The following is a 20,483-nucleotide window of genomic DNA, read 5'->3' as shown; positions in this document are numbered from 1 at the left end:
GGTGCCTCTCTCGCCACACTTGGCGTGGAAACATAATTCCATTCATAAAGCGTTCCGCGCGTTCCTCTCACCGCCACACATACGTCGCGGTCCGCGCGCGCTTGCACGCACACACACACACACACACACAGAATCGGAGAAGGGTGCACACGACCCCTCTGCCTGCCGCGCGGGGGTTGACACCGCAGTGACGTATTCTGAATTTCGTTGCCGCGACGAGGGGTTGCCTCGGCCCGCGCCGAGATAACGTCGCGCGGAGATTCTCTCCCTCTCGGCTTCCGTAATAATACCCACCCTCGAAAATAATTCCTCGCTCCGTTACGCGAGGAAACGGAGAGATTCCCGCGCGCCGAGATTTCGGTTCTCCTTCCAAGCGTCTATACTAATGACGAAATAAGTTTCACGTTCGAGGTTTCGCGAATTTTCGCCGTCTACTATACGGTCCGCAAGTTTCTCAACACGTGTCCTGGATTCCTCAACTATTCAAGTTCTTAAATATTGAATCTGTCTGCGCGGTGCATTTTGCATGTCACGTGGAACGTACGGACGAAAAAAAAAAATGACGCAAAGTACATTTATTCTCTAGAACATTTATACTTTGGCACACTGTATTTTTCACCCCTTTCATTCATTCATTTTTTCGGCGACATATAATATAATAAATGTTATTATTCCCGATAGCTTTTAACAAGGGGTGCGTTTGCTCCTCCTTATGGAGTCAGTGAAAAAATTAAGCATTTGCTCTCCTTTTGAATAAACACACTGGTATTTACTTGTGCAATTAATATAAAAAAATAAATAAATTTCAAAAAATTAAGAAAGAACAAAAAATAAGGGATGAAACAAATTTGTATCGCGCCCCCTCCTGGAAAAAATCCTGCAGATGCTCCTTATGTTTTTTTTTTGGCATATTTTTTTCGTACATTTAATTGCGCACAAAATCCTTTTGCCGAATTATTACTTAAGGATCAGGAGCATATATATAGATATACGTACGAAACGCGAGACGGAAGGGTGTGAAATTCTGACGGGGATGAGGAAGGCAAAAGCGCGACACCCTCCCACATTACTCGTAACACATCGCGGTAATTTATAACGACAGGTGTTCTGCCCTCTCGCCAACTTCTCTACCGAGAAAGGGCGTCAACCATAACGCCGCCAGGCACACTCGCTGTCGGTGGCAGCAAAAGAATGCTCTTTTTCGCCGCGTGCCTCTCAAGGTCTTTAAACCGAATGGTCACGCGCGACACCGTCGCTTTTCCGCTTTTTTCCCCGACGTGTATCGACGCGCGGTGTCAAAGGCGCATCGCGATGCAATTCGCATTCCATCCCCTAGCATTCGGTCGTCGCAACCAGGATTGTTTCCCGTGAATTTTCATAAATTTGAATATTCATTCAAAGTATATAATGTCGGAAATATATAGAATATAATTTGAATAAAATTTACAATGTTATATATTTTAAATTTCAATGAGGGGAAATGTCGTGGATTTTCTTTCAATGTTTTAGATATTAATGGAATGCGATTCGAGTGTTTAAGCAACTCGGCGCTTCAAATATTCATTGAGTGTAATCCGAGTAGATTTCTAACGGGGAATTTCTCTTACATATACATATATTATATAACATATTTGCATTTAATATATTTCTGCGAAATATAAAATTCGATTACTCGAGAGAGAGAGAGAGAGAGAGAGAGAAAGGGAGAGCCAGGGCGTGTTTATTCTCATAATAGGAATGTAATTTCGATCTTTATCGGAATTTATCAGACGCGATAAATTCCTTTTTTTTTTCAAGAGAAATAATTGACACAAGCCCTACCATATCTCTTTAACCGAAAGCCAATTAAAGCAACGTCGCGCATAACGTTCGCAATATCAGCTGAAGATGATTCGCGGTGCAAAGCTACATCTCGCTGTGCCACGATTCCTCTCGTGTTTACATCGTGCCAGCTGATATGAATGGACTAGTAGCGGCAGCGTCGGCGTACGCGTATTTGTGCATTCGGTCTCATGACGACTTTCCGTATAAATTGAAACTTCTCGAGGGTGCCTCGCAGAGAGTCGAGAACGGGAGAGGAGGAAACGAGACGGAGATCGCGAACGAGGAAGGATGGGGGAGAACGGATGAGAGAGAAGGTACGCGATACGAGAGATAGAATGCCCGAGGAGAGGGTGAGGCAGATCAGAGAAGGGTAGAAAGCCGCGAAGCTGGGTCAGTTCCGTTTAGTAGGAGCCAAGCAGCAATTCCGTTTGGATCTGTCGCGGCCTCCTTCGCGCGTCATTTGCGAGATCGTTTAAATGGATCCAGGAAAAAAAAAAATGAAAGCCCCAAATAAGCGAAGTAGAAGGGATGATACTGTCGAATTTATTTATCATAATGAATAATGAATTAGATTGTGATTTTCTAAGACGAGACAAACCCTTATCAGATATTAACATCGAGTATTATTATTGCGAAGAGAATGACGTTTCATCATCATAAGTTTAATTATTTCGTGACGCTTCTTCATTAGTGGGCTCTAATGAAAGCGCATAGAACGCGGTAGAACGCATTTGTTTCAATTAATAATACATTTCGGCGACGGCCACGTACAAATATTTTTTTCCCCAACTAGAAATGTCCAATATATCATTCTAATACTCCTATATGCACAATTAAGAGAAAATATGGCATTTCGATATTACACTTCCGCGTGCATAATTTCATATTCGATGAAAAAAAAAAAAGAAGAAAAACTTTCCGCAACTCATGTTAGAAACATTTCCATTATCGCAGACTCTTCGGATGCAACTTGTTCGCCGCGCGAAAATGCAACATTGCACGTCATCCGGCTTCGAATGATCGCGCGTGGTGATCTATGTGAAGGAACGAATCGTAGAAACCTCCCCCGTGTACGTGCTTTTTCTCCTCGCAATCGAGGAAAATCCTACATGACCGGGGAGAGAAAAATGCGGGTGCACGCGCGAGAGGCTGAGGCCGGGGTGGTTGTCAGGAACGTGGCGCGGGTGACTGGCAGGCGGTGCACACGAGAGCAATCTGCACCACCACAATCACGGGGATCCCGACCGCGTCGTGTCCCGGCTCTCGTTTCCGTTTCGAGGGAAAACGCACGTTCGCGGTTCGCGCTCTTGGTCAGTGGTGCGCTCGGAAGAGACGACTCGCATTCCGCCCTTTTTTTCTCGCCGCTCGAATTAAAGCCGGGGGTGGTTTTTTAATCCGAGAGAGAGAGAGAACCCTATCGCGTTATCGGGAATGCAACTTGATTGCGACGGCTTCGAATCGGGAGTCATCGTCTCTCTTGTTAAGACTTGTAAGCAGTGTTGTGCTTGGATGATTTTAAAATTAGCTAGATAAAGGAGAGATAAAAATTTGGAAATTTATCTTAGATAAGATGAAGGTACTTTTGTTTCAAATATATCTAGATAAGAAAAAAAGGTAAAATTATATGTCGATTTATCTAGATAACTTTCAGATAATATTATTTTTAAAAGTACTTATATAAACACAGTTATAAAAAAATATAAATTATGAAAGGGATATAAAAAATATATATTATATTTTTATGTCTCATGACTCTAAACCAAATTATCTGAATATTATTCCAAATAATTTATTAAAGACAACACTTATTTTATCTAAGATGCAGATACAGATAATACATATTTTTATTATCTGTATAAAGAAAAGATAAATTGCGTCTAGATGATTGTCTATATAATTTTATTTAGATAACAGCAAACACTGCTTGTAAGATAATAAATTAGGTGGCTTTATAAAATAATGTCGTGTTAATGGACGTCGATCGCGAAACGAGTTATTATACATTAAGATTTTAAGAATTTAACAGATGCTTTTAACTATCTGAATATACATATATATATATATATGCAAAATATAAAGCTTTTCACAATGAGAGGTATATATTTTCGCCTTTCGATACGTTTAATTCTTTATTTCGCGCTATTGTTCGTTTTTCAGACTTTTATTTATCACACATTCGGGGCTGCGCCAAGAGCGATAAAGACGATAATACACTTGAGATGTCTTTTTAAAGTCAACATCTCGAACCTCCTGCGTCCCATTTCACTCCTTGTGCTCGGATATACGCGGTGTTCCTAGCCAACCGAAGTAAAAATCGCTCCAAGTAAATAAAATGATTAGAGATGCAATGTTTTGAAATGGAAAAATGATATCGAGAAATTAATCATACTCTGAATAGGTACCATCATCATACATATATTCACGTTATAATCCAACATATATTAATCCGATAATTAAATGATTAAGCGATGTTGTGTGTATCCAAGATAAACGATCGGCGATTATCGAATCGCGACGATATCCCGATTAATTTCAATTAATTCTCAACCTGCTAAATTTTGCCAAACGCAATACTTTTTACCACTCGCACAGTCCATCGTTAAAAGGAGCTGCGATTGGTCAGGGATGTGCCCTGTAACAGAGTATCCTTATATACGTGTACAAGTACATATCCACTACATATATATATATATATATATATATATATATATATGTATAATATATATTATATGTATGTATATGTATATATGTATATATATATATATATATATATATATATATATATATATATACATGCAGGATACGCACCGTTCCATGTACACGTGCGATTTACCCCCAGGAGATTCATACATAGTTTTGTACGTACACATAAGCGAGAGAGAGGCGTTTGTTGAACCGTGCAAATCTTCTGCTCGGTGCTCCAACACGAACGAGGTATGTTCGCGCGCGCAGAGTTCTCTTTCTCCCTCTCTTTCCTTCCTCCAATGCATCTCGTTGCATGCTGCTCTTCGTCTCTTGCCCATTAACGAACCCACGTAACCTCTCGGGCTAGCTCGGCCGAACAGCGTATTTTCCCATCTTCCTCTCACATGTGCTCGTATACGGACAACCACACATCCCTCTCTCTCTCTCTCTCTTCATACATACATACACATACAAACACGCGCACTCTCTCTTTCGGCCTATAACGACGAGACTTATGTGCGTCTGAGGTATACGCACAGTCGCACATGCCCACGAGTCTCTTCATCTTCCTTCCTCCGCACAACGAGTTCTCTCTCTTTCCGACTACCTCATCTGTTAAGCTTGCGCGCACACGAGCGCATTTTTCTCTCTCGCCGTCTTCGTTCCACCAAAACGCGTTTCTAGCACGTCTCTCTCTCTCTCTCTCTCTCTCCCTTCAACTTGCTCGAGTGCTATCGGACACGCTCGGAGAGTCTCACTCACACATGCACTCGCTCCTCTCAACCATCCCTCTCTCTCTCGTCCGACCTTATCTCCGTCCTTGGCCGTCGTGCGTGCACGCATACCGCCTATCTCCGTCGATCGCCAGTGTATACACGCGAGCTTACCCTCTCTTTGTCACGGGGCAAACACGGATACCGCGCGCGCGCGCGCGAGAGAGAGAGTGAGAGAGGGCTCCGATTCGCCTGACGCACCATGGGCTTTTCTTGTATTCTATTGATTTTTCCGAAAGTTCGTGGTGGGAGTCTCTGCCAGAGTCTGTGCGCGAGCTTGACGGCCCGGTGAATGTGTGCGTGAGAGAGCTTCGACGGTATATATCGCGCTGTCCTCGTTCCACCGACGTAATCCCTCTTGCTCTCGCGCCAGTCTTAGCCCTCTTCACCCCTCTTCATCCCCCTGGATTTTCTCCCTCTCTCTCTTTCTCCCTCCCGGTTTGCGAGGAAGCGACGATGCGCCTCTTCTCTCTCAAACGCGTACTCTTTTCTATACACAGAGCCCCGGTGGATCTCTCTCGATCCCTTTCTCTTCTCCCACGCATGAACCTCTCCTTCCTCTCCCGAACCCCCTAACCGTTATATCCCTCGTCTCTCTCTCTCGCCATCCCTTCGTCCTCTCGTTCCCTTCTCTCGTGGCAACCTGGCAGCGCACACACGCACACGCAAATGCACACACGGACGAGAGAGTCGCTTCGGGCAGCAGGAACGTGTCGAGAGGTTTTGGCTTTGACACCTTTCAAAGGGAGAAACTCGCCGCGATTTCCAGAAGAGTGTTCGAAAAATTCTGCCGGTGAAATTTAGCGCGAAATTTAGCGAGGAACGACGATTCTTCTGCCTCTAGCTGCAAAGCAATCGAACAGTCATGCGTTTAGCAACGATAACAGGATGACTAATGTCTTCGAACGATGAAGCTACGTGATATTTCGAGTATCTATTCTGTTATCTTTATCTATTCTGGGAAAGAAAACTATGTTGCGTCATATTATAAGATAATATAAGATAATACATATCACAATTCGATTGGAAGAATCCGTCCAGATATTAAAGGGACGAAAGGATAAATGTGTACAAGTGGATATGTTATTTTGGCCAAAGAAAGAGAGTCCCCGAGAAAAAAGTCAACAAACCTCGGCGAAACGCGATGTCCATTCTCCTGTTTAGCTAAACTTTTTACACTTCTCGTGCTCGAAGCGAAACGCAGGTACATGCAGGCTGAAGATGGGGTTGAACCTGGGGTGGGAAAACAAGCGTGAAAAACTGCACGGCGAGACCGCAAAGAACTCGGGGGTTTTTGTTTACGACGCACGAGGGTGAAAGCGCAAGAGGGCGAGCAACAAGCGCGCGCGGAAAACCACGTCGGCAAGACGCCGTATATATCAAAAGTATCACGAGGCGTTATGCAAAAAAAGCCAGTCCGACGTGACGGAAAAATAAGAGCGCAGATTCGAGAGACGCGTGCCGTCTCTTTCTCGGCGCATTCTCTACGTACGTCCCTGGTTTTCCACCCACCCGGCAGGGTCACCGCATGCACTCACACCCTGTCATGTACACGCACGTGCGCGCGCGCGCGCGCACACACACACACGCACATGCTCACATACGTATACACATACAGGGTTCCTCTCTCTCTCTCTCTTTCTTTCTCCCGCAACACATCCTCGTGGTCGGATTGCACACAACACATGCGCGTTCGAGCACACCGATCCGCACCTACACCTACATTTTTACACGGACGTGTACACGCATATGGGTATACACGCTCACGCACACGCACGCGCGATGGCGAGCGGCGCAACACTATGGCGGGCGACGTTCGTGCATCCAGGCAGAGAGCAGAATATAGAGGCGGACCGGTGTCGGGCGGACACGACGGCGACGATGACTGGGATCGATAATTCGAATCGATTAATAATAAGACCGAAAAGGGGGATAGGGGGTGGAAAAGGGGAGGCGCGGGAAAAGCGCACCCCGCGAGAGATCGATCGCGTGACCGCGAGAGCTGGACCGTCCGATATATTTTCGTGTGGCCTTTCTTCCTTCTTTTTTTCTTTTCTTTTTTTTTTTTTTTTTTTTTCGGAGCCTCATCCCCGTTTGCCAACCGCGTGTGCGAGTGCGCGCGCGCAAAAGAGAGAGAGAGAGAGGTACGTACACCGGGTTTATTTTGGGTTACACACGAGGGTACCCGCCGTCGTGTGTTCCCGCGGAACGGAATCGGAAATCAACTTTGAGGGAATAATAATTTACAGCTCGTTTTCTCGCGATCGATCGGCGCAATCGACGACGACGACGATGAACCCCGACCACGATTAATACCGCGCTCGTTAATTGTTTATCGGCATCGTCGGGATTATATACATCGCGAAGGATAATGAAAGCGTACGGAAAATATAGGTTTCGCTATACATATATTGCGTATATAGATATATAGATATATATATATATGTCCAGTAACCCACTGGATCCGCCTGTTTTAGTCGTACATCTTGTATTTAGTTTGCCCCCTTCGAAGCTTCAACGTATACGCTTATCTCGCTCTAATTCTCAATTAATTTCCATCAACGGAGAAATTCAAGATCAAACTCGAGCTCTTCTCTCGCGCAACATTATTCGATTAATTGCGTAGAAATAATGAGCCGCTGTTACGCGATTGATTATTTTCCGAGTCTATATGTCAAAATCTCATACTATATACGAGGAAAGAGAGGGCTGTGCTTAGAATGAAAGCTCGAAAGTCTGAGAAAGCGTAGCTAAACAGACAAAACCTATATAATAGGTATTCTATTGCCGTTCCACCTTGAAATAAATTTCGAGCGCGTTGTCGTAAACTGCTTTCGCACCTAAATCGACTTCTCGAGTGAAACCACCGACTTCCGTCTCAGGCATCTCTGACTAAATGATGTTGACATCCCAAAACGCAGCGCAGCATCATTGATATATAATTTCGCGAAGCCTTGGAATACGTTGACCTCGCAAAAGTATTTTCAGTTAAGCGTAGTTAAGAATGCATCGCTCCGAATCCAAACTCGTCGTCAACTATCTGTAATATTTACAACCCTCGTCTTTTCTACATATGTATATACAAGAGAGTCTTCTCTACAACAACTATATAACCCTTCCCCCGATCTACGTACATACTTGTCGTAAACTTTCCGCCGCGGTATAACTGTCCGTAACTTTAACACATGTAGTTGAGCCGAGTGGCTGAATCGAGAGCCAAGTGTGCCTAACTAAGAATCGTTCCATTATACATCACAGACAGTAGTAATGTATTTCGGAAGGCATGAAAAGCCGTATTTACGGCCGCCGTTGCTGTCAGCACCGTCAGTGGATTACGGAGCACGGCGTAAGACGTATCGACGACGACGACGACGAAGATGGGGATCTAAAAAAAGATCACCTACGTAAATATGTGAGCGCGAGAGTCCGTCCCCTTGTCACATCTTCAAGAATTTGCCGTTGCGACATCCTCTCTCGCAAATACAATCTCGCCGCGCTCTCGCGCGCTCATTTGCATAATGTCCTCGGTCCATAGGTGGAAAGGACGTACGACCCGCGCTGTAAATTCGGCCGGTCTTCGTGGCTGCTGCGCGTAGAGAGAGAGTGACCGTTATACGTCTCTCGCTCTCCCTTCCCTCTCTCTCTCTGTCTCTCTCTTGCGAGAGATGGTGTGCCTTATCGCCGATGCGGCCGATGTAGCCGCAGGTCGGTCGGCCGAGTAACGATCGCGCTACGATCGATCTATCTCAATCGATCGTGGTGGCGCGTGCCCCGATTTACTATTGATTGCCGGCGATCGATTAGCCCTGTCGAGCTTCGACGGCTATCCTTGGTCGCGAGTGCGAGACGAGGACAGTCGTGAAGAGGAGAGACAAAAATGGAGGATACAGAAAGAACGAGAGATGCACGAGCAAGAAAAAGAAGAAGAAAGACGGGAAGAGGAGTGAGGAGGAGAACGGGGGGAGGAAACAGCGGGGGTGTAGGAGGAAGGCAAAGTGCGACGGAGAGAGAGAGAGAGGGGGCGAAAGTGCGGGATGAGAGGGAGGGACAGAGAGAGAGAAAGAAATAGAAACGTGTTCATTCGGGAAGGAGCGAGACAGGGAAAAGGAAGGGAAGGAGAAGGTATCCAATGGTAGAACGAAGTAGTCGACAACACGCAAAAGAGAGAGAAGGAGAAGAGGAAGGGGAGGAAGGAAGCGAGAGAGGGAAAAGGAGAGGGAGACCAGAACGGAGTGCGGTGCGAGTGCGAGGCGGCGAAGGACAGACTGCGCCGGACCACTTCCACCTCTGCCGCGCTGCCTCTATGCCGTCACCGTGAGGCTTCGAAACCCGAACGTGGTCGAGCATCGTCGAGGAACGACGGAAACGTACGAGCGCGTTAGCTCGAACGGCAAAGCGAGCGCTACGAAGAGCAGTGCGGTGTCGACCCTTGCTGCCGCGGTTGCAGATTCCGCGGTGTGTGTGTGTGCGCGTGTTTACACGACGAGAGAGAGAGAGATAGAGAGATAGAAGGAGAGTTTGCGCCGCGGAGGGCAGGAGGGCATAGAGCTCGAAAGAGAAACGACGAGAGAAGGTGGTGAACTCCCAGGAACGCGAGTGCTCCGAGCACGTCTCTCTCGAGGAGAGAGAATCATCGCGCAACGCTTTACGTCCGCCTCGCTCGTGACGTGTATCGCATCACGAGGCACCGCCGCCGCGAGGTAGAGAGTCGAACGAGGAAGAGGAAGAAGAAGGGAGCCTACGAGAGTTCGCCGAGGCCGACGGAGAAGACGTGCGCGTCTCGCACGACCGGCGCGTTGCACGAGAGAGCGTACACGCCGCGATATTGCGCGGCTGCCCTTATAACGGGGCGTGGGTGCACCACCACACCACACCGCACCGCACCGCACCGCATCGCATCGGCGTCGACGGTGGTGCGGCGAGACGGCGGGCGGTGCGCGTAATTCAAAAGGTGCGCGCGGCGGTCGCGGCGAGAACATGACAGACGACGCGGAGTGCGCGAGTTCGAGGCGGCACCGCGTTGCGGGCGAAGGGACGATGGTATAAACGAGAGGGCAGAAAGAAAAAAAACCGAGAGAGAGAGAGAGAGAGAGAGAGATACTCCTACTCCGAGGCAAAAAAAAGAAAGTTCGTATATCCGCGCGGCCAGTGATCCCGTGTGTGGCTCGCGTGTTGCGAGAACGCGTCCAGCGGTGAGTGTGTGTGAGTGTAAGAGGGCCAGGTCGCGCGCGCGAGTGGACTCCGAGTGAGGAGGGAAGAGGGAAACCAGAGAGACTTTCGCGGCTTCCGGCCTGACGGCGCGGAAGCGGTCCGGTTGGCGAGCGCGGTCTCACGAAGAAAGGATGCTGATGACGTCGCCGACGGTCCGTCCAGCCAGGACAACGATGACGACCTCGCGGGGTCTCGACTGAGTCCTGCCAGGTGCGCCGCCAGTCGCGACCTGCATCGTCGCGACGGTGGCATCGACGTCGAGGAGAGGACAGGTCTCTTTTGCGACACAAGGACGCGCGGATAGAAAGTCCGTCGGGCTCGAGTGAAGGCCTTACAGCGACGGTGCTATATACTTGTCCGTTGACGAAACACCACGAGCGAGAGCGTGTCCGAACGGAGCCGATGACTATACTCCGATTATTCCGTCGTTGAACACTGGATATATTCGCGTATCCTACGACTATTCGCGATTGCTATAAGCAATCGTCTGCGGAAGACACCCAAGGATATCATTTGCCGGGGAGGCTGTGGTGTAATCGAGAGAGAGAGAGGATCATTTCGCAATCATCGTAATCGACGAGAGGACTTTTACTCGGAACCCATCCGCAGTTCTATAATCATCGCCTTCTACCGAAACCCGGTATCGATCCCGGACAACGTGGAACGTGGGGCGACGTTTCGCAAAGAGCTTTTATCCCGAGGGAGCGCGTTTTCGCGTTCCTCGAAGGATTACCCTCGTTCGAATCGTCGGCGAGAGCCAGAGGGCGAGGCGTAGCTTTTCCTAAAAAAAAAAAGGGAAAAAACGCGCAACCGGGATGCAGGTGGCAACGCTGTTCAGGGAGAGCGCTACCCTGCTGGGTGCCTCCAGCCTGGACCCCCCGCAGACTCACCATCATCAGGGTATTCTGCAGCCGCAACAGCAGCAACAGCAGCAGCACCAGCAGATGCAGCAGCAACACGTCACCGACATGCACCTAGTCGGCCACCACATGCAGCAGCACCACTACAAGATGTAAGTATCCTCCTCTCTGCCGTTCTTTTCGTACACTGATCGCCGGCTAGGAGCCTCGCCACTCGCCGCTTCGAAAGTGTTCGACCTTCGGCTTCGAGAGCCGCTTTGGCGAACGCGGTTACGACGGCCAGTCAAGGTATACTGCGCCCAACTCGCCGGCTTTTACGAGAGAGAACCCGTAAACCGTGGTTTCGAACATTTCTGAGAACCTCTAAGCGAGAAGGTATACCTATATATACCTACGGACTCGCCGTGTGCTGAAATGTACCTCTTTTTCGGAGAATTCATACAAGGGCCTCTCCCTTATAAGAAGAAAGTTACAGATGTTGTAATACGTAAGAAGGCGCGAGATTAATAATCCAATTCGCGCACGATGACGGTTTAGGAGGAAAAAAATTCAAAGTTGAGCTTGTATACGAGAGAGCAGTTTACCTTGAATACAAATTACAGAATTGAAGAAGCGGAAGATCGCACAGTTGCCCGAGAGATCTTCGATATTTCTCTCTCTCTTTCTCTCTTTCGTTAGAGGATCGAATAATAATACAGGCAATTTCGCAACCGGTTGCTTCAATTGTTGCAGAAACCAGGCGGTTTTTGCGGTCAAAATACATAGCGTATAAACCCATTTCGCTTTTTCCACCGGGTAGATGCTGTCTAAACACGCCTGGCTTTTGCATCAATACACCAGCCACTAAACGGCAAACCATATTCGTACACCAAACTAAAACGGCAAATGTTGTATTTGTCGAACACTAAAATCCGTAAAAACCCATCTTTCGTTCCGCGAAGCGACCTTGAAGCCGCTTTTATTTATATTCTCTTTTTTACACGCGAATCTCCCTCTTTGCGCGTTAAACTATATATAATAATTTAGCAAGTGCATGCACATTTCGCATCGCATTCCTAGAGAAGATCCTTGTCGCGAAACGATGTTATCGTGAATATCGCTTCTTATCGTTCGTCGTCGGAGAGTGAGAGAAGTTCTGAAACTAAACTTCCCGGAGACTCCCATTTAATTAAGCAATAATCTTAATTGAATAGTAAGAGAGGATATGCGCGTTTGAATCGCGGATGGAAACTAAAAAGAAACGTCGCGGAAGGAAGGCTCTTCCTTATCTCTCTCCTTGATTTCCCAAAAAGACACAACATCTGGTGGCCGCAGAGAATGTCCTCAAAGTGTTTATTTATATTACGTTGGTTGTGTTGTATCGACATTAACCTTTTAAACGACGCGGTGTCGGGTGGCTCTCTGTCGCCGCCATTCATATTTGTTTTTATCCGCGTGCGCGCACGGAAATATCTTCTAATGGAAACGGCTGGACGCAATACGGTTTTATGAGCTCCACATGCTCCCACAATATACGCGAACGACGTGATACGGCGACTTGGATCAGCAGGTGAATTCTCGGCGCGAGAAAGAGAGAAAGACAAGAGGGAAAAATTGTTCTCTCGCCGCTTCTTTTTCAATATCTCTTGTTTTATGAATGGGATAAGGGAGGGAAACATGCGGCGGATTCACATGGATGTTGGAAGCGAGAGAGGCCTGCCAAGCTTTATAAATGATGCCCTTACACAAGTGGTGTTAAGTGGAAGAAGTCGCGCCAGCGCTGCTTTCTGTTGTGTTCTCGATTTTGACGAAGCAGACACGTGGAACGTTGGATATTAAGTAACCTTTTGCGCATCGGAACAGAGAGAGAGAGAGAGAGAGAGAGAGAGAGATAACTCGCGAACACGATTAAGATAAGAATTAACTAATCAACAAACTCGTATTCAAACTATATCGAGTCGGAGATCCTCGCTCGTTGGACTTGAAATTTTTTTGAAATGTATATACCTACCGAAAGTCTAAAAATCTTATTCCAGAACACTTGGATTCTTCGCGCATTATGCAAATTCGATAAGTTTCAAAATCAAATTTACGATATATTTGTGGAATAAACGGCGGTCTCTGTCGAAAGTTCTCGGAAGAAGAGGAAAAGAGAGAGAGAGACCGGTCTATGACTGTACTGTAACATTTCTTTTCGAAAGCATCGCCGAGCGGACTGATAAGCATGCAAAGCCGGAGCGTATCGCGACCAAGGGTCATTTCTTTCCGAGACGTCGATGAGTCAGTCGCGAAGACAGAAATAACACGCTCGGCGCGTGGTAATGCGGATAAAAAAGCGAGAGCGTGTGCGATAAAACCGGGCAGAATACACAGAGAAAACGTACGTTTCGTTTTGCTCCAATTTTCAAATAGCGGGAAGGGGACGATCTATCATCCTTGAAAATTGGAGTAAAAGCTCCGTTCCACCTCTCTCACTCTTTTTTTTTTAGTCCGTCAGTATTTGCAGCGTTTCTGTCGGTACATGATACATTAAAACAAGCCATCGAACGCATGATAAATCGGATATTTTACATCGCCGTTCTCTAGTGTCGGACACCGGTGTCTCTACAGTGGGGGAAAAAAGGAGACAAATTTTGATAACGCGTAGCGCGACAGCGAGTGCGTTATGAGGGTCCTTGAATCGATGAGAATTTGATCAAATGATTACAGTCTCGCTACTCACTCCGAGAAAGAAAATTCGCGTCTCTTTAAATTAGAAATAATCTATGATAATGGGACTGCTGACACAATTCTGTGTTTGTGTTGTGTTGTGTTGCGTCTAACACGAGTGATTATAAATAAATTTGTCTTCAAACAGTGAGTACTTGGGCTTTCTATGCTTTAATCCTTCCTCTCAGGCGACGGCTTTAGTTGGTTGCAAATTATTGCTCCTCTTCTAACTTTTGAATGGACGCAAAAATAAATGAGTACCCTTCCGCTCTCTATATATCTCTCTTACTCTCTGTAAAGGATGCTCTCTCAGAAAAATATTATCGATTTCGTCTTTTATAACGTTACGCAATTAAAATTTTGATTAAATCTCTTTATGTATCTTTATCTAATTGACATGTAATTTATTTTCAAAGATATACAAAAGCAAGATAGAGGCATGGAAAACAAATATTAGCTATATAGTAACTAAATTTTAGATTACCCCTGAAATCTAAAAAGTCAAGTGTCAATTTTACCTCTCTGTGGTAACTAATATTTTTCATTGTAATTTAACGGGGAATTCTCCCTACTAGATTATAGCTCAAAAATATTAATGTATCATTGATTTAGCCAAAATTTAGTATTGACAATGAAATTTCAAGTGTAAAATATAGGGAGAAAAATATTATTTTTTTTTTTTTCGCGATGAAGATGTAAAGATTGTAGCCGACATCCGCGAAGAAGAAAATCATTTGAACTTTCATCGAGACGCGAACGGGTCCAGGCAAGCGTCACGAGAGTATTCTCGCTAGAGTCGCGTCGTATATATTGCGGGTCCCAAACGAAATTTTACGTAACATGTAAATGCGCTCGTCCTGAATGCGGTCGCGTTGCGTGCCTCTCTCTCCCTCTCGCTCCTATCCGCTTCTCATCCTGTCTCTTTTTATTGCCGAAGCGGCGCTTACGAAACCAGTTTCGACGTAGGTCGGCGGCTCTTTCGGCCAACGAATTTTTTTCTACCACGCGAGAGAAAGAGCGAGGCCCACCAAGTTCAGAAATATTATCACGTTGTCGCTAAAACGGCTCTCCCTCTTTCTCTCTCGCAGGGAAATCGCCCGCGTTCTCCTCCACCTATTCCAGGGGTCGAGATGATGGAGGCTGGAGCTTCGAGAACTCCTTTACGAATTTCGTCACGCGCCGCTGAAGGGACGCGCCGGCTGCCTCTGAATTTGTATTCGTTGCGCAAGGTCCGGTCGCGCCCTCGTTCCTTAAACAGTATAATTTGCGGAATCTCGTCTCTCGCGGTCGCGGGAGAGTACTCTCCCCCTCCCCTCCTTTCTCCCTCTCCTCTTCGTCGCGACGTAATCGTCCGGGCGGATTAAATCGCCGAGATATCGCCGAATGTATCGATAAAACTGGGGACAGAGAGAGAGAGAGAGAGAATCTATTTTTTTTTTTTGCGAAAATCAAATTGCGATTCCTCCTCCTTCTCAAGTATAGTATTTAATTCTCAAATGAAATTTGAAAGGAAGTTTCGAGATTATACGTGAAACGACTGCGCGTTTTGCAAGCCCTTCTCGCGTGGGCTGATTGATACGTCTTTTCGTCGGATATTCGCCTCCGCGGTTTTTCCATTATCGCGCGTGGCATAAAGACGGTATAACTCGATTAGAGCGATATTATGACGTCTCGATGAAATAGCTTAATACAATTTCCATGTAGGACGCGGAGCGGTGTCTGACAGTACGATAATTAAAGCTCCGCGTTGCTTTATCGTTATCAGGGAAACGCTCCCTTGATTCTCCACCGGCCGGTTACTGAAAATTAGTCTCCGGCTAAACTCGATTATCGCGCGATCGGAAATATCGATAGATTTGTTAAACGCTCGCCACACCAGTGATAAAATGTGTATAATTCGATCGCGGCGTGCGCACGTGCGCGAAATGTATTTAGCAAGCATAGGCACAAAGCGATATGACTCTTAATTATTTAATAGAGAGAAATACGTCGTCTTAAAATGAAAATAACAATTCGACCATCGCTCAAATCTGGTGTCCTTCCGAACGAGCCGATGCTTTTTCATTAGCGTAGCGAAATAAAATTGATAGTCCGATACGCGATGCGTAAAAATCAATAAAGGAACGCGTGACGCATTTTACATCCAGAGATCGACGGGTTTTAATTACATCATTGAATGATTATCGGAACGACGCACGATTGTTCGCGTTCACGTCTTTTTCGATTCCTCCGTCGCCGAAATTCGAAATTAGATTCGCGGCGTGCTGTGATTAGTATTTAATTGCAAAGTTCTGGCGAGAGCAATGCTTGCAAATTTTATCACGTTTTGCCGAGAAACGCGAATGCATTTGCATTCGTCGCGTCGGGTCCGTTCGTACTCGCAATCCTTAAATTGCGAAATGTAATCAATGGAGTAGAATCTGTATAGACCTACGTCTCAACGACGAATATACTTTCGTCAGGATAATATACGCTCCATATAAGTGTCAAGGATAATGAAGAAACAGTTTCGCGTAAGCGTTAATCCTTGTGCGCTTAATTTCCCAATCAGCTTAATACCCGGTTTAATACCCGCGATTCCAGAGACGAGAGGATATGCATTTTCGAATATTATGTAATTTTGCTGTCCTTGTACCTGTCCCGCTGAAAATAGTCGCAGGCAAACGTGCCACGAGTCCATTGATACATAAATGATTAATGCGATTCATCAGTCGGCTTCATCCTCCGGTGATAATACTTTCTCGACTGCTCGTGAAAGTGTGTTTCATTTCGAGCTAGGAATATATAAATTTCATTATGCAACGCTTTAGGATTTAAGAAGGTTATCGTTGCGAGAACGCGCCATTTTTGCGGACGCAGACTGGAACTGACGTAAATAAACACGAATCGCGTCGCATGGCGCGATAGCGCTACAGAGAGAGAGAGAACAAGACGTGTGTTCTCTCTTTTTATCGAAATGTCGATGATCAAAACGGCAAAACCGTCTATATAAAAGTTCCATTCGGAACTGTGTCCCGAAAACCACCGGCCACTCGAAAAGGTCGTGATCCTGGAATCGAGTTTCAGTTCGAGCCCGCGGTCCTTATTCCTTCAACCCTCCCGTATCCTCCTCGTGTACTTTCCTCCTCGTTGAAAGTCTGCGTGCTTTCTTCGAGAACGAGTTCGCCACGTGTCGTTCACAATGTGGCGCACATTTTTCATCGGGACGTCGTCGTCTAGTTACTCCAGTTTCCGAGAGAACGGCAAAGTGTCTCGACGCGGCAAGATTCTCTTTACAATCTTCTCACGGAGCAAGAGCGACGATAGTTGAGATACAAAACGATGTAAGCGTCACGGAACAAAAAAGGAGAACCTTTGAGTAAAAGGTTGGAGAATAACATATTCTACGTAATATCTACGATTACGAGCGGAGGAGCTAAAAAAATTATCAATGCTAAATGAGTTTATGAAAATTTAAATTCGTTGTAAACGGAAGGAAGTGAAATAAATATCCCCTGCATTTTTCAATCCGTGATTCCTACGGCTGGATATAATAAGATTACGAATCACTGATCATTAATATGAAAAAACCGGTAGTGTTTTTTTTATTTTTGACGTTGAAGCTATGTGTTATCTGATTATGCAGATTAGCAACGCTAAACTTGAAAAGTAAGATTGTAAAATACGCATATCTCTTTCTCACAATTTTAAAATAGCCAAACAAAATAAAAAAATATTTAAAATATGTCTTCTCTTTTATACTGACTAAAATGCCTATTTAAATTATATTAGTCTAAAATTCTTTAAACGATTAAAAGTGTTTACATTTGCCTGCATACATATGTATATGCACATATATATAAGAATAATAATTATGTAACGCGCGTATCCTTTCATAATTCTCTTCATTATATAATCGCGTGACATGGAGAAATAACTTTGTAATTTTTCCAAAAATAGTTTTGACAAAACAAATAACGAGACTCTCGAAACTCTCTTCCGACTTTACTCGTATCAATTTCTATCAATGCCGACATCTAAATAGCGTTCCGCAGTCGAGATGCGGAGGCGAGAGAGCGGGGAATGTATTTGATGTATAGAAGAGTCTCCGGAGAATTGAAGCCAAACCCGCAAGAAGTTTGGACCAGACTTGAGGGCGCCAATAGGTCAAGGCTATCCCGCCGCTACCGATGTGTATTGTATATATGCACACATTTACATTAGCGCGATCTACACGTTTTCCAACAAATTCATTACGGAGAGCTCCTTGGAGACTACTTGAAGATTAACGACGAAGATAGTTCCGGATAGCCCAGCGCATTTTTGCGAAATTTCTCGTCGTTTGTTCTCTCGCAGCCGGAAAGGGAAGACCGGAACCCTTTTGGATTTACTTCAGGCGCGCGCAAAAGAGAGAAAGGGAGACAGAAAGAAAGAAGTGTGCATAGTGATCTGACGTTTTCGTCGATACGGTACCAAAAAAAGTAGCCTGGAAAGAGAAAGCGAGTACCTGAAGCATCAAGGACTTACCCTTACAGGCCTCCTTTCGATAATACCACCAGGATCTCTTTCGCTGTTTCCGAGGTTTTTGCAAAATCGGGAATGAACGACGAGAAATAAAATTCACTGTATACAGATAATTAGCCGACGCGTTTAACGCGATTTCACGTCTCTACTCGCGATCAAATGTGAAGCCTGTAATTTTCACAGAGCAGAGGCTCTCGAACTTCTTCTGCTTCTTCTTCTTCTTCGATCTTTACGACACAACTTATGTAATTTGCCATATACAACCTATCATCATTCTTAATCATTGTTGCGTTAAGTAACCAGCACTTTTGCTGTCAAATGACAATGCACGCGCCTATACGGTGAGGATTAATCGTTGCTTCTTTTTTTCTTGATTTAATATAAGGATTAATACGATAATACCGCGTTGCAGTTTGAGAAGATCCGTTCTAAACCTATATAGCAAAGCTGCTTAATGTTCGAACCCATTAATAAGTAATGAGCAATAATGGCAAGAGCCAACATGCGTCATAATTCTATATAATTATTGCAAGATCTCCTTTTGTGATAAGTAAGAGCTGTATACATTTATATCCGTTAGCATCTGAAATAACATAATGCGACCTACGTCAATATCAAGTAATATACAAGCGATGCTTCCAGATTTAGAACTATATATTAATCAGGGTTGGGAAGTAACGAGTTACTTGTAACGAAGTTAGTTACTTTTTTTTCGGTAACTATAACTTAACTTCGTTACTTTTCTCCATCTGTAACTGTAACTTAGTTACTTTTTTTAGTAACTAGTAACTATTTTAATAGTTACTTTATTAGTTACTTTTTTTGGAAACATGTGTATCGGTTCAAGCATGGTAACTGTTATATTGTTATTAAATTCTGATAACAGTAGCATCTGGAGCTTCATATGATTTAATCTTTTATCTAAAATTCTCATTTAGTGCACATAAAATAATGTAACACATAATTAAGATCGACCAATCACAGTCGAGTATTTAAAAAAATTCTTAAATGCAATGGTCGATTTGCTTGGGACTTTGCGATTACCATTTAGTAAGTTAATAACTATTGTTACCGTTGCATATAAAGATCATTCATACAATGATGGTAATCGCAAAGTCGCAAGCAAATCGATCAATTATTACATTCAAGAATTTTTTTAAATACTCGACTGTGATTGTGCATAAAATGTAAGCTCATTATATGTAAAATAATGTATAATTATTTTTAAAAAGTTAATGAAAAGTAACGACTCGTTACTTTTTGAGTTAACTGTAACTGTAACTAGTTACTTTTACAAAGTAACTTTCCCAACCCTGAATATTAATGAAGACCCGATTATGCTTTCTTCGACAAAGTGCAAATTCCTTCGTGATACGTCAGTCGATACATCGCAACGACAAATCCCGACAGTGTGTTATTGCAAATCCGACTATGAAAACAGCAGTATACGTCAAGTAACTCGACTGTCAACGGTTTTACCGTTCGGGCTGACATATTTGAGTTGCCGTAATGTAGGTAGCGGAACAAAATTGTCGGTTCTGGGAGAATTCAATCGATATGTAATTGGCGATGTGCGCGGCGATCGCGTGGTATTTCCTTGGCAGAAGACAAAAGCAAACGTGCAACAATAGCGCAAGGCTGGCTGGCGACAATACGGAATATCGAACGGCGATTGCTTCGTAAAGAATGCATGAGGAACTTGAGAAGAGTTAAACTTATTATAAGAAAAACGTGTGTGTAATTTAATCCAAAAGTGCAAAACGAAGGACCGAAATAGTATCTGCAATCATTTATGCCGACAATTTATGCGGTAGAATGTTTAAAAAAAAAATACACGCACAAAATAAAATATATTAATTTTCAGAAAATTTTAGTAATAAATTTTGATAATAATTTTTCACACGTTAGCTTTCGACAAACTCGTTGACGTCTGCATTTT

At 44.7% G+C, this 20,483-nt stretch overlaps 2 protein-coding genes across 2 annotated transcripts in view; one reads left to right on the top strand and one right to left on the bottom strand.

The window, feature by feature from the left end:
- The window catches only part of Dnmt3 (DNA methyltransferase 3), a 135,359-nt gene that overhangs the window by 10,977 nt on the left and 103,899 nt on the right, over positions 1 to 20,483 (bottom strand). The gene's annotated exons all lie outside the window — the stretch shown is intronic.
- The window catches only part of Tdg (Thymine DNA glycosylase), a 109,779-nt gene continuing 98,833 nt past the window's right edge, over positions 9,538 to 20,483 (top strand). The window contains exon 1 of the mRNA XM_029309662.2: positions 9,538 to 11,505. Within this exon, the coding sequence (XP_029165495.1) occupies positions 11,309 to 11,505 (197 nt within the window). The 5' untranslated portion in view covers positions 9,538 to 11,308. The remainder of the gene's footprint in view (positions 11,506 to 20,483) is intronic.

Source organism: Nylanderia fulva, unplaced genomic scaffold (genome assembly GCF_048542155.1).
Source record: "Nylanderia fulva isolate GAGA-0341 unplaced genomic scaffold, ASM4854215v1 Scaffold40, whole genome shotgun sequence".
Classification (NCBI taxonomy): Eukaryota; Metazoa; Arthropoda; class Insecta; order Hymenoptera; family Formicidae; genus Nylanderia; species Nylanderia fulva.
Note: the sequence above shows the minus strand (reverse complement) of the source record. Positions and strands in the feature narration are given on the sequence as shown.